Source organism: Chironomus tepperi, unplaced genomic scaffold (genome assembly GCF_022539635.2).
Source record: "Chironomus tepperi strain 1889 unplaced genomic scaffold, CSIRO-AGI_Ctep_v1 contig_359, whole genome shotgun sequence".
Lineage (NCBI taxonomy): Eukaryota > Metazoa > Arthropoda > Insecta > Diptera > Chironomidae > Chironomus > Chironomus tepperi.
This window is the reverse complement of record NW_027226481.1, coordinates 2,054,442-2,067,189: the sequence shown is the minus strand read 5'-3', so window position 1 is coordinate 2,067,189 and position 12,748 is coordinate 2,054,442. Positions and strand designations below refer to the sequence as shown.

At 24.8% G+C, this 12,748-nt stretch overlaps 1 protein-coding gene and 1 long non-coding RNA gene across 3 annotated transcripts; one reads left to right on the top strand and one right to left on the bottom strand.

The window, feature by feature from the left end:
• Positions 1–4,852: 4,852 nt before the first annotated feature.
• Positions 4,853–5,528, bottom strand: LOC139095141 (uncharacterized). Its single transcript, XR_011544832.1, has 3 exons — positions 5,402–5,528; positions 5,066–5,128; positions 4,853–5,006 (listed from the first exon to the last, which is right to left on the bottom strand). It is a non-coding gene; the product is annotated as an uncharacterized lncRNA (long non-coding RNA).
• A 1,336-nt stretch (positions 5,529–6,864) lies between these two features.
• LOC139095000 (uncharacterized) lies at positions 6,865–12,370 on the top strand. Of its 2 annotated transcripts, none has more exons than XM_070646245.1 (2): positions 6,865–8,109; positions 8,749–12,370. In XM_070646245.1, exon 2 carries the CDS (start codon positions 8,756–8,758, stop codon positions 12,308–12,310), a length of 3,555 nt encoding a protein of 1,184 aa, XP_070502346.1. In that variant the 5' UTR covers positions 6,865–8,109; positions 8,749–8,755; the 3' UTR covers positions 12,311–12,370. The 2 variants fall into 2 exon arrangements, with proteins under 2 accessions (XP_070502346.1, XP_070502345.1); XM_070646244.1 differs by lacking the exon at positions 6,865–8,109 and adding an exon at positions 8,114–8,247.
• The last annotated feature ends 378 nt before the right edge of the window (positions 12,371–12,748 follow it).

Here is a 12,748-nt window from a genome sequence, read left to right as displayed (position 1 = left end):
TAAGGGATCCGATGCATGCAAATAAAAATTTGTAGTTCATGTTGACATTTCCAAAAATCTTCACATCGAATTCCGATTGGTATAAAAATTCGAGCAGTAAAATTTTTCTCTAAAAGTTCATTAACTTTTTAAATTTTTGAAAATTTGAAAATTGAAAATTCTTACTGATTCTCTGCATAAATTGCAATTTAGTGTTTTACTTGACAGTGTCTGAAGCATTTTAAATTTCTAAAGAAGATTCAAAATTCAAAAAAAATTATTTAATTAAAAATGTGATTAAATTTACTATCTGTTCAATATTTTGTGATGGTTGAATGAATGCGAATAAAAATATTCCGAAATTAATAAGTGTGTACAGGAAAAGAGCTAGAAAGCCTAAGTGTTTAAAGCGTACAACTAGAGATATCGTTGCAAAAGCCTGTGAATTAAAACGATTTTTTTAAAATTCAATTTAAAATTCATTAAAATTAAACTTACAAATCCAATCGTACCAAGTAATTCATTAAATGTCTCAACTGAAAATATTATCCCAAATGTTTGATTTAATGATGCAAAAAGCTTTTTAATAATCACCAATTTTTCTAACAAATTTCCACAATTTTCATGAACTATTTCAAATTGATTTTCAAGAATTTGATTCAAATTTTCAAGTAAAAATTCATAATGAATTAAAATAATGGCACAAAAATTTAAAGAAAGGAAATAATAAATTTTCAAAGTAAAATTAATAATTGATAATGTTAAATATACCAATCCAATCCTTTTAAATGATAGCTCAATATAATCAAATGAAAATATAATGATTGTTAAAAAGACAATAAATGACATTAAAATTCTTTTTATAATTTTTCTTTCATTAATTTGAAAATTTTTATCATCACAAAATTGTTTCAATTCATAAATTTTTGTTAAAATTTCTGCAATTCCTTTTTGTTCTTTTAACAGAAATAAAGTAAAAACGAATGGAAGACAATCTATACTTGTTTTCAAAAATATAATAATAGATACAAAAAATAATGACATCAATTTAACTGCAGTATCTGCACTTTCAATTTCCTGCTTTTCATCAAAATATTTTAAAATTTCTTTCAAAAGCAACACAAAACCCATTACAATGATCGATTTTATTCGACGTGACTTTGGTGCCGTGAACTTTTTTCCATCAAAATTGATGCTTAAAACACAAATCAAATTAAAAAATCTGAATATATTTTTATAAAATTTTGTCGACATGTCTTGTTGTTGACACCCTAAAATAATAAATAGAAAGTAATTCAACAATTTTTTCAATTTCGGAAATTGAATTTAATTAACTAATTAATTTGAATTGCACAGAGGCGACAAAAGCTTTGAAGTCAAAATCGCATAGAAACAGAAAATTTTGAAGTTTTTTTGATTTTGAAAATTCTTTTGAATTCATAGTTGACAATCGATAAAGGTCGATCGTTGACCATCGAATTGAATATGAGCAAAACAATTTATTATTTAATTAATTAAGTTTTTTGATACTTTATTGGTTTATTAAATTAGATGTTTACCCTTAATACATCCTGCTTTTATATTCAAATTCACATATTAAAAGAACATTTTATTTGATTATTGCTCAATCGATTTATTGATCAGTATTGACCATGACCTTAAATGTAAAAACTAAACTTTATTTGATTCCTTATCACTTTGTACTAAAAAAACTATGTTCGATATTAGTGCTCCAATTGCAATGAATAGAAATCTATAATTCATGTTGAAATTTCCAAAGATTTTAATTTTAAGTTCATATTGATGTGAAATTTGAATAAGATTCATTTTAATCTAAATATAAATGTTTTGTTTTAATTTTAATTTATTAAAGAATTCGAATGTAAATAATTCACTTACATATTCTTTGCATGGTTCACAAACAACCTTTTTGTTAAACAAAATGTAAAGTGTAGTACATATCTGAAAATAATTTCTCAACGTAATAAATTTTCGGAATCTAGACAGAGTCTAAATCGGTCTCAAGAACCCTCAAACTTGACATTATTAACTTTTAGTAAATCATATTTAAAATTGCAATTCTTACCAATTGTTCAATCTTTTGAGCAGGACGAAACAGAACTAGAACAATTAATAAAAATTTCGTATATGCTCCAAGTGTATAAGGTGAAGTCCAAATTGAATTAAAATTGTCGTTAAATATCACTGATACGAAAACCTATAAATCAGGATTTAACGAAAAAATTAGTTGAAATTTAATTTTCATTTTAAAAATATAAAAAATTTAAAATTTGGCCTTTTTAACATCTTCAAAATAGGATCAGATTAAAGATTTAATTCGTACTTACAGAAGAATTTACCAAAAGCAGTTCAACCAAAACTACAAATGTAAAAATCTTTCCAAAAGCTTTATTTAATAAATTAAACAAAAGTCGAAGTTTTGAAATAATTTGTTGTAAATTTTCACAATTATTATGAATCAAATTAAATTGATTTTGAAGAATTTCATTTAAATTTTCAATTAAAAATTCGTAATGAATCAAAATGATATGAAAGAACCAAAAACACCAAGTGTAAAAAATTATCGTAAATGCATAGAAAAATGTTGTAAAAATACTTATCAAATCTTTTCGCATATTAACTATCAGATTAAATGAACTTCTCAAACTGAAACAAGCAAATATGCAAAATGTAAAATAAATTTTTAAATTAAGTTTCTTAAAATTGACTTTTAAATTTCTTTCAATATAAAAAAAGTTAAATTCAAAGAAAACTTTTAAAATATTCGAAATTGTCTTTTGACTCAGTAATAAAATTATAATCCATGAAATAACAAATATAATAAAAACTATATAAAATAAATTGATAAAATACATTGCAAAAATCGTAATTTTAGTATTGACAGTTAATAACTTCATTGCACCACAAACAAAATATACAAATGAAAAAATTAAAAAAAAAACCACAAAAAATGATTTTATTTGCAAATATTTAGGTGAAGTAAATTTTTTTGCATTAAATTTAATGCTTAAAATGCATAAAATATTTAGCAAATTGAATATAAAATTATAAAATTTGAGATTCATTATGAACTGTTGAGCTAATTAGATGACAAACGTTGAGGGACTGCACAAAAAAAATAGAAAATTCAAAGCTAATCAATTTAATTTGATTGTTTTTATTTTTTAGAATTCTGATTGATTATTATTAATTTAATTGACATATTTTATGCTACAATTTATTACATTATTTACGATCTAATCGACTGTCATGAATCTAATTATTTTTTCCCTAATTCAATATCAGTTTGAACTAATAAAATTATGTTAGAGATGATCATTGCGATGCATACTAACAAAAATCTATAATTCATATGAATATATCCGAAAAATTTTACATTAATTTCTGATTTGTGTAAAAGCTCAATAAGAAACATCTTTCTCTAAAAAGATCGATTGGCATTAAATTTTCGATATTAGTATTGAATTTTAATCGTTTACTTACATATGATCGACATGAAGAACAATTGGATATGTTGTTCGATAAAATAAATATTGTTTCTAATTTCTGTAAAAATTAAAATATTTTTTCAATTTTGAAATTTGATTTAGAAATTTAAGAATTCGAATTGACTAACCTTTAATTGAATTTTTTCTGCTGGATGATAAAAAGTTATTGCTACATTAATCAGACCAGTCATAGCAATGATCGTTGAAATAATTTTAGATTGGAACGAACTATTCATAACAATTGTTGCGAATGCCTAAAATTTAAAAAAATATAAATTTTAAGTTGCACTTCAAATTTATGATATTTACAATTAAAACGATTCCAACAAGTCGATTTATTGTTATTTGTGCAAAAATTATCGAAAATGTTTGGTTCATAAAAGTAAATGACTCTTGAATGTTTATTAATAATTTTACTAAATCTGAACAGTTATTATGAACTGATTCTATTCGATCACTAACAATTTCATTAAAACTTTCGAGTAAAAATTCATAATGAATTAAAATTAAATTACAAAGTGTCAAACACTCTGTTGAATAAACAATTATTGGAAAATCTGACATAACCAACAATAAAATGTCAGCTGAATTAAAGCGTGGATCATTATACAAGGATCCTGCATAGATTAATGTGAATGTAAAAAGTGAAAAATTGTAAAATCCAAATGATACTAAAATTTTCTTTTCAATTTTGTCAATATTAATTTTCAAGTTTTTTTCACCAGCAAATTTTTTAAAATTATAAAAAGTTGTAAATATTTTTGAAATATTCGATTGACGAGACAACATAAATGGGAATAATATGGTTGATGCCGTAAAGGCAAAACTACTGCAAATAATGAAGAAAATACGTGAAAAATTTGTGATTTTAACATGTGGATTTTCCTTAAAAGAATCTTTAACGTAAACGTAAACTCTCCATAACGTAAAAATTGAACTTATCATAAATGTAAAAAAATAACGAAATTTTGAAATTTTTATTCTTTTTTGATCAAATTTGAAATTCAATATTCCGATAAAATTGAAAAAATTATAAATTATTTTATAGACTTTATATTCTGTCATTTCTTTAGTGCTTGCGTATGAGTCGATTACTAAATTAAACAAATCTAAATATAATTTCATTAGCATTCAAAAAATAATTAATTAGATTCCTAGTTCATTAATGGAATGTATTTATTTATTTAAAATATAAAGAATTCATTGTTTCTTTTGTTTATAAAGACTAAGATTCTGGTTTTTCAAACAAAAAAGTATATTTTTATAAAATAATTCACAATTTTGACAATTGACAAATTTATTGATCGACTCCATGTTAATATAATCATTTTTACTATGTTAATTATGAAAATTTGTTGTATTTTTTCCTGATTCAATATCACTTTGAACTAAAATAATTAGATAAGAGAAGAACAGTCCGGTACACATGAATAAAAATTTATAATTTACGTTGACATTTCCGATAAACTTAAAATTTAATTCCGATGCATGAAGAAGTTCAATAAGGCACAATTTTCTCTATAAAATATTAAATTTAATTAAAATGTATAATGAAATTTATGGAATATTAATCTTACATATTCTCTGCATAGTTTGCATCTCAAAATATTGCAAGAGAGAATTAGCAATGCTTCAGATTTCTATGAAAAAAATTAATTCTAAGTTAATTATGCTTTTGTTTTTAATTGAGTTAATAATGTAAAGTTTTGTCTAAAAATCATGTGCTTTTCAAAGCGACAATAAAATGGTCACACGCTAATCCGGCAAGATCTTGGTCAATTATAATTAAGGTCATAATCAGCTTTAAAATCCGTTCAGACAATTACTCTGCTAACCCATTCTTTATAATTAAGATCATACCTAAATGGTCATAATCAGCTTTAAGGAATGTTCGGAAACTATATTTACCTTACCTTCTGTTCAATCTTTTCAGCAGGATTGAAGAATGTTATGATTATTCCTAATATACCAAGAAATAAATGACACCAAAGAGCAAATAGAGAAATGTTGTTTAACTTCATTGTAAATGCTGCAAATGCCTAAAATATAAAATTTCAGTTGGAAAATTAAAAATGTTATTAAAATTGATTTTTTACATACCATCAAAGTTATGTTAACAAATCGAATAATTGTAATTATTGCAAACAATTTCCCAATATTTTTGTTAATGAGTACTGTGAGTTTTCGAATTTGGACTAAATTTACAATAATAGGTTTGCAATCTTCATGAGTTTTACTTAATTGATCAATCAGAATTTTATTAAAATTATCAATTAAAAATTCGTAATGAATTAAAACTAATCTCGATAGCAAAAAACTTTCCACATCATATACAATACATGGCAAATCGATAAATAATTTCAATAAATATTGAAAGATGTTTGTTAATTCTTGATCCTCAATAAACATTTTTAAAAAAAATATTATGAAAAAAAAGACGAAAATATGATAAATTATAAATGAAATTAAAACATTTTTAAACAATTTATCACAATTAATGTTAAATTTTTTCTCAATCGCCAAATTTTTTAAACATATAAAATATTTTGAAATTTTTGCAATTTTTCTCTGATTCATAAAAAGCATTATCACATGAAACACTACCATAATACCTACAAAACAATTACAAAAAATAAAAAGTAGTTTAGTGAATTTTGTTACTTCTAATTTTAAAATTCGAAGCGATTCCCTAAATCGATTAACTGACCAGATCATAATGTATATAAAGAAAACAATTAACCAAAATAAACTACGAGATTCTAAAAATTTTAATTGATTTCCATTATAATTTATATTAAAAATTCCAATAAATTTAAAAAATTTTGCTATTGATTTATAAGCTTTATGAGTAAACATGATTCATCGACTTAAACATGTCTAGTAACACTAAACATTTTTAGATTTTTTCAATATCAACATAATTAAATTGTTATGAATATTTTATTAGATGTCAAGTATTGTTCTAAAAGTATTTATGCTTAAACAATTGAATGATACAATTTCATGATTGTTTTCATACTTTTACTATGACATAATCACAAAAACCAATAATTAGACATTGAAGTACTAAACCATCTTGCCACCAAACCATTCACGATGCAATATTGTTAAAATGTTGTAGATTTCGATTTATCGCGCTGCGTAATAAGAAAACGGCTCCTAATGTAAATAAGTACTTTGTATAAAGTATTAAAATAAGTTCAACAAAGACCGGAAAGTTTAAATGTATTTGTAGCTTGATTTATTGGATTTGTGAAGTCACAAAATATTCTAAGTAATTCGGAATTTGTGTTATCAATTAGCAAAGCATTTTTAACTCAAAAATGTGGGAGTGAGCGTTCATATTATGATTGAAAATAAATTAAAGACGCAATTTGTGAACGACACTTGTTATTATCATTTCGGATATTTTTTTTTTTACATTTTACTGGTCGCAGTTTGTTATAAGCATTCTGAAATATTACTTGTCGAAAATTAAAGTATTAAAAATTAAAGATGCAAGAAGCAATCTTCCAAATTGAAGAATCAAAAACTCCAATCAAGTTGAATAAGGATATTGGATGTGTATCATTAACTTTAGATGTGAGTTCTAAAAATTCATGCAGCAATTGCTGGAATAGATCCCGAAATAATTCCTATTGTAACTGTTACAACAATGGCTATTCAAATAGTAAAAGAGAATTGGTAATTAAAGCAACTATAACGAACAAATGCGACCTTAAATCTGATTTGGAAAAAGCTTTATTTAGTGAAGAATTAAGTGATTTTACTTTTATTATTGACAATGAAAAAATTCATGTGAGCAAATTTATCTTATCAGCAAGAAGTCCGGTATTTCACCGATTATTTAATTCGGAATTTAAAGAAAAACACCAAAATCAGCAATTATTAAAGACATCATTCTCAAAAAATGCATTTAAGGAATTAATTCGATATATTTATATTAGTGACGTTCATGAATTGAGCAAGCATGCCTTCGAGTTGCTGCAAGCATCTGACTATTATCAAATTGAAAGCCTTAAAAGCATTTGTGAAGAAGAACTGCTTAAAATTTTAGTGGAATCTAACGCAAATCAAATATTTCAATGTGCACATTTGTATCGATGCAGCGAAGCTCTTAAACAAGCTGCTTTTAATTTAATCAAAAAAATATTCAGCGCCAAGAATTATAATTTACCTGCAGCATTACTTAATGATCCATCAAAAGTATCAAAACTTTTTGTAATAAAAGACAGTCTGGAAAATGAATTGAGTCAACAAACATCTTCTAAAAATTAGGAAATGTAACAAAACAACTTAAAAATTTGTGAATACATAAAAAAATAACAATTTTAAAAATTTATTAAAAGAATCAATAATTAAATTAAATGAAATGACTCATGAATTTATGTTATTGCGAAAAATAAAATTATAACATTAGAAAAGAATATAACATTTAGTAAGATAACATTAAGTTATATCAATACTAAAATATATTTCGAACTTTCGATATCGAAACTTCAATACTGTACGTGATCTTTTCGTGTTGGCACATGCTGCGAAAAAAATATAATTTTTTTAATTCCTACAATAATTTATGTAAGAATCTTAACAAAAGTGAATCAATAACATTAATTAATTGGTGAGAAATAGTTAAAAATAATAATAAAAACAATTCTTTCGAGATAACTTTTATTTCGATGAGTCATCAAAGACTATAAATAAAATTGTGAAATATATTCATCAGTTTTAATCAAATCAGTGTGAACTAGACATTAAGGTATGTGTTAGTTTAAACAAGAAAGATCTCAATATAGTTAAATATCTAAGTTATCTCCTGGTTAAGAAGTTTTACTAATATTAAATTAAAAATGTGCCACACATTCGCAGAACATTTGTATAAATTATCAAATTATTTGACTGTGTGACTGAGCATTTTCTTCTTATTTTTTCTTTGATTATGTCTAATGTGTAGGCTGCTTCAAAAGTCTTATCGATATTTTTGAGTGTTTTGCATTCATCAGTTGTTATTTCTAAAAATGTATTAAATACTTTTGATCTAATCACAAAATTTAGATTCTAAAGACTTTTCTATTAAAGTCCCAGACATAATTTAGATCTTTTTTTTTGTAGTTCCCAACTTCTTTGACTTGGATCTTCTTGGATATATAAATCTGCAGTTTGAATTTGAATTTCATAATATTCAACAATTAATTTATAACATTCAAATATAACATTCAATTTGTTATACATATAAATTTTTATTTATCCAATCACACAGTTGAACAATGGATCAGGAAACGTTCATCTTTAAAAAGCAATCTCTATTATGTAACATTGATCAACCAGTTTCACTTGATGATGCACTCAATTTAATATCAGCGTGCAATTTCAGTGAGTACATCCAAAAAAAACAAATTATTGAAATTCATCTGAAGATCAATAAGGAGCTTGATAAGGAAGAAATTAAATTATCATTGGAATCGCAATTAGTTGCAAAAATGTCAGCTATAATCACATTTCAGTCAACAGTTGACAATGAAAGTAGAATATTTTGGAAAACTGCAGATCAAGTTGATTTTAAACGCTTTGAAACTTCTGATGATCCTGATGGATTTTTGACTAAGCTTTGTCATAATTTTCTTGTTGATAAATTACAAAAAGGAGAAACAGGTCTTAAAAACGATGAAAATCTTAAAGTTTTCAATCCATTACATATTGGAAATAAGGATGGGCATAATTTGCTGTCAATTGCAGTAAAACAAAATAATTCTGAAATGGTCGATAAGCTTTTGATGTATAATTTTGATGTAGACTTTGAGGTTAAAGAACACAATGGTTTAAACATTAGTATTATTGATTTGGCTTGGAGAACTTACACAGATGCACATGAAGAAGATGTTAAAATATCTAGTAGCAGCATAATTTGTAACCTTTTGCGTTATCACGCTAAGTTTCCAAAAAACTTCATCACCAAAGATGCATCAACAAATATTCAAAAACTTGTTAGTGATCGCATGAAGTTACATAAATATATTCAATTAAGAGATTATAAAGCTTTGAAAGGCAAAATCGAATCTGAGGATTATAATTTGAATTATTATTACGACAATACAAATCAATCACTTTTGATGCATGCACTAAGAATGAATATAGATTCGGACACGTTAAATATTTTGAAATCATTAAATTTGTCAATTGCAAATCATGAAAATAGAGAAGCTTTGGAAATTTATGAAAGGATGCGTGATAAAAATCAATCGAACGCTAAAGATCTTCCAGAAGCCCACATTTTCATGTTGGAAGCGAAATCAAAAATTGCTGATTATAACCATCAAAATCCGGAATACTCTAAGTTGATTTTAGAAGCATATCAGAGAATTGATGAAAATGAATGTTGTTCTAATGTCCTTAAGGTTGCTGCCGCGTGTAAAAGATTGAAAATATTTTTTGATTTCAAATATGATACAACGTACTATTTTGATCCCCTAACCTCTATTCAAACAAAAGGAACTGTATACAAAACAGGAGAAATACACATTGGTGCAAAAGAGTTATTGGATGAAAAAAAAAAGAATCAAGTTTATGGAGTGATTATTCATGAATTATGTCACCTTGCCATACTCATGACTTATTTCAATAACTTCGATCCATATCAAATGGGTGAGTCTGAAGATAAAACAAGATTTGTTGATAAAGTTGTCAATGAATGCCAAGGAAATAATGGAATTGAAGGAATGGTTGATAATGTTTTTAATTCATACATACCAAAACATTTTCATTCTGAAATAATTGTATTATTTTGTCAAATGTTAATGCATTATTATGTTAAAGATTCCCAAATTGATAATGATAATTTCAAAATAATTAAAGATCGTGAGCGAATTTTCTCAGAGCTTTTTATATATTTTAAGGAAATTGTTAATCCAGAATTGATAAAAGTTTTGCCAACTTTAAGAAAACTGCAAGATGATGATCAGGAAGTTAAATTTTATGAGCTTACTGAGCCAATGAAAGCAAAAGTTTTAAATAAAAGAATAAAATTTCAAGGCACATGGATTTCAATTTTTGAAATAATTGGAAATGATGAAGATATTTTGAAACGTTTGACATCAGATGATATTAAAAATATACTTTTAAATAGAAATGTGTTTGTATTAGGAAAAGTTTGTAAAGCAAGCACTAAATACAAATATATAGAAAGAAGTTTCAAAAAATTTGTTAAAAATCATGAAAACAATGAAATCGAAGAAGATATCGAAAAAGTAAAAACTGTAGAAAGTAAAAAAAGTATAGAAAACGTTGAAAAAATAGAAGCAGGAAAAATTATGGATAGAGTTCAAGAATCCAAGACTTTTATTCTTACTGCCAAAGCTGGCGAAGGAAAAACTGCAGCCTTTGAAAACCTAACTTTAAAATTGAAGGAAAAAAATAAAAATTTTTGGGTATCATTTATAAAATTAAGAGATTTTAGGCATGTTTTTGAGGAAATAATTAATAGGGAGACGATAACAATTAATGATATTTTCAATATTATTGTTAATATTCTTTTTCCTTGTTCAAAAGAGGAAAGAATTCAATTAAACTCCAAATTTAAATTTAAAGTTTTCAAAAAACTTTTTGACGATGGAAAAGTCATTTTGCTTCTTGACGGAATTGATGAAATCAGTCCACAATTTAATAAGCTTATGCTCCATATATTGAGAATTTTGAAAATTAATACTAAAAATCAGTTATGGATTTCAACACGTCCACAGCATGCAGAGCAACTTATGGATGCTTTAGGTGTTGATGCATTTACTCTGAATCCTTATGGTTACAATGAGCGAAGACAACTAATTAGAAACATTTGTATTAAACTTAAGAAAAATACCAATTTTTATACTCTTAATAATTTATATAGCTTCTTTGGAAGTTATAACGACTTTAACAATCCAATGCTGATCATTCTAGTAACAGAATTATATCTAAATGGTAAAATCGACTTCAAAGGTTCCTCATATGACTATTTCGGAATTTATAAATTACTTGTTGATGAACAATTTGATAAAATTGATTCAAAAGTCGATTGTAAAGATCGGAATTTGTCTTTAAATTTTTCATTACTTCATCAAGTTTTGGCTCTAAAATTTATTTTTAATAACGAAGATATAAAAGATTTAAAAATTTTGAAAAAATGGGAAAAAGAAAAGAAAAATTGGACAGTAGAAAAAATTCAACGGTATGGGTATATAGTTGTGGATTTAAACTTTCTTGAAAATAATCAGAAAGTTTCAATAGACTTTATTCATTATTCAATTGCTGAATTTTTTGTAGCTCAGTACATTATCGATAATATTTTCAATGAAAATCAAAATGATAAAGAAATTGAGCTTATATTTGAACTAATTAAAACATTAAAACTCAAAAATACAAAATTTTTATTAGATTATTTAAATAATCATTGGAATATGACTGAAGAAAATATTCATAGAAGATTAGTAAAGAAGATTGTGGATGAAATTGAAAAATGTTCAAAAATAAATGTGAAATATGGCGATCTTGACTGTTTGCGCTTTTGGTGTCCATTTTTGAGGAATGAACCAGAACTCCTTAAAAATATTTGGCAAGTAAATCAAAAGAAAACTTTATTAAACAAAATACTTTTTAGTTATGAATTATGTGAAAAACATTTTTATGAAGATTTTTTTAATTTAAATATATTAGATTTTATAAATGATTGTTTCGGTGATAATTGGCATGAAATATTAAATAAGAGTGGTGAAAAACTGAACATCGTTATTAAATCCAATGATGATTTTGATTTTGAATTTCCAAAAAAAACAATTTTTATAAACTTTTAATATTGGCAGATAAAACATTTGATTCAAAAGAACGAGAATTTTTAGTGAAAATAATAGTTTTGTCTGTAGAGTTTCACGGAGTTTTTAGGTATTACTGGAAAAACTTTTTTAAGGAAATTTCAAAACATCGTTTTGATTTTCATGAAGAAACTCCAAAAATTATTTTAGATTCAATTATTTGTGTTGTATTTAATTCTAACAAATTCAATTGTTTCCAAAAAGTTTTGGAAATTTTATTTAAAAATGATCGAGAAAAAATAAGAGAAATTTTATTCAAAGAGCAGCTCATGCAAAATCTTATGATGGAACTTCAGATTTATCAAGTATTTAAATTTACCGACAGTAAAACTGAGTTTTCTCAAAGATTTAAAATGATCTTTGATGTTTATGACACATATAAAAATTCGTATGAAGAACTTCAATGTCTTTTCCTAAGTG

Bases quoted from the DNA above. Each gene is read 5' to 3' on its own strand.
- LOC139095000 (XM_070646245.1), top strand. From the start codon at position 8,756: ATGGATCAGGAAACGTTCATCTTTAAAAAGCAATCTCTATTATGTAAC.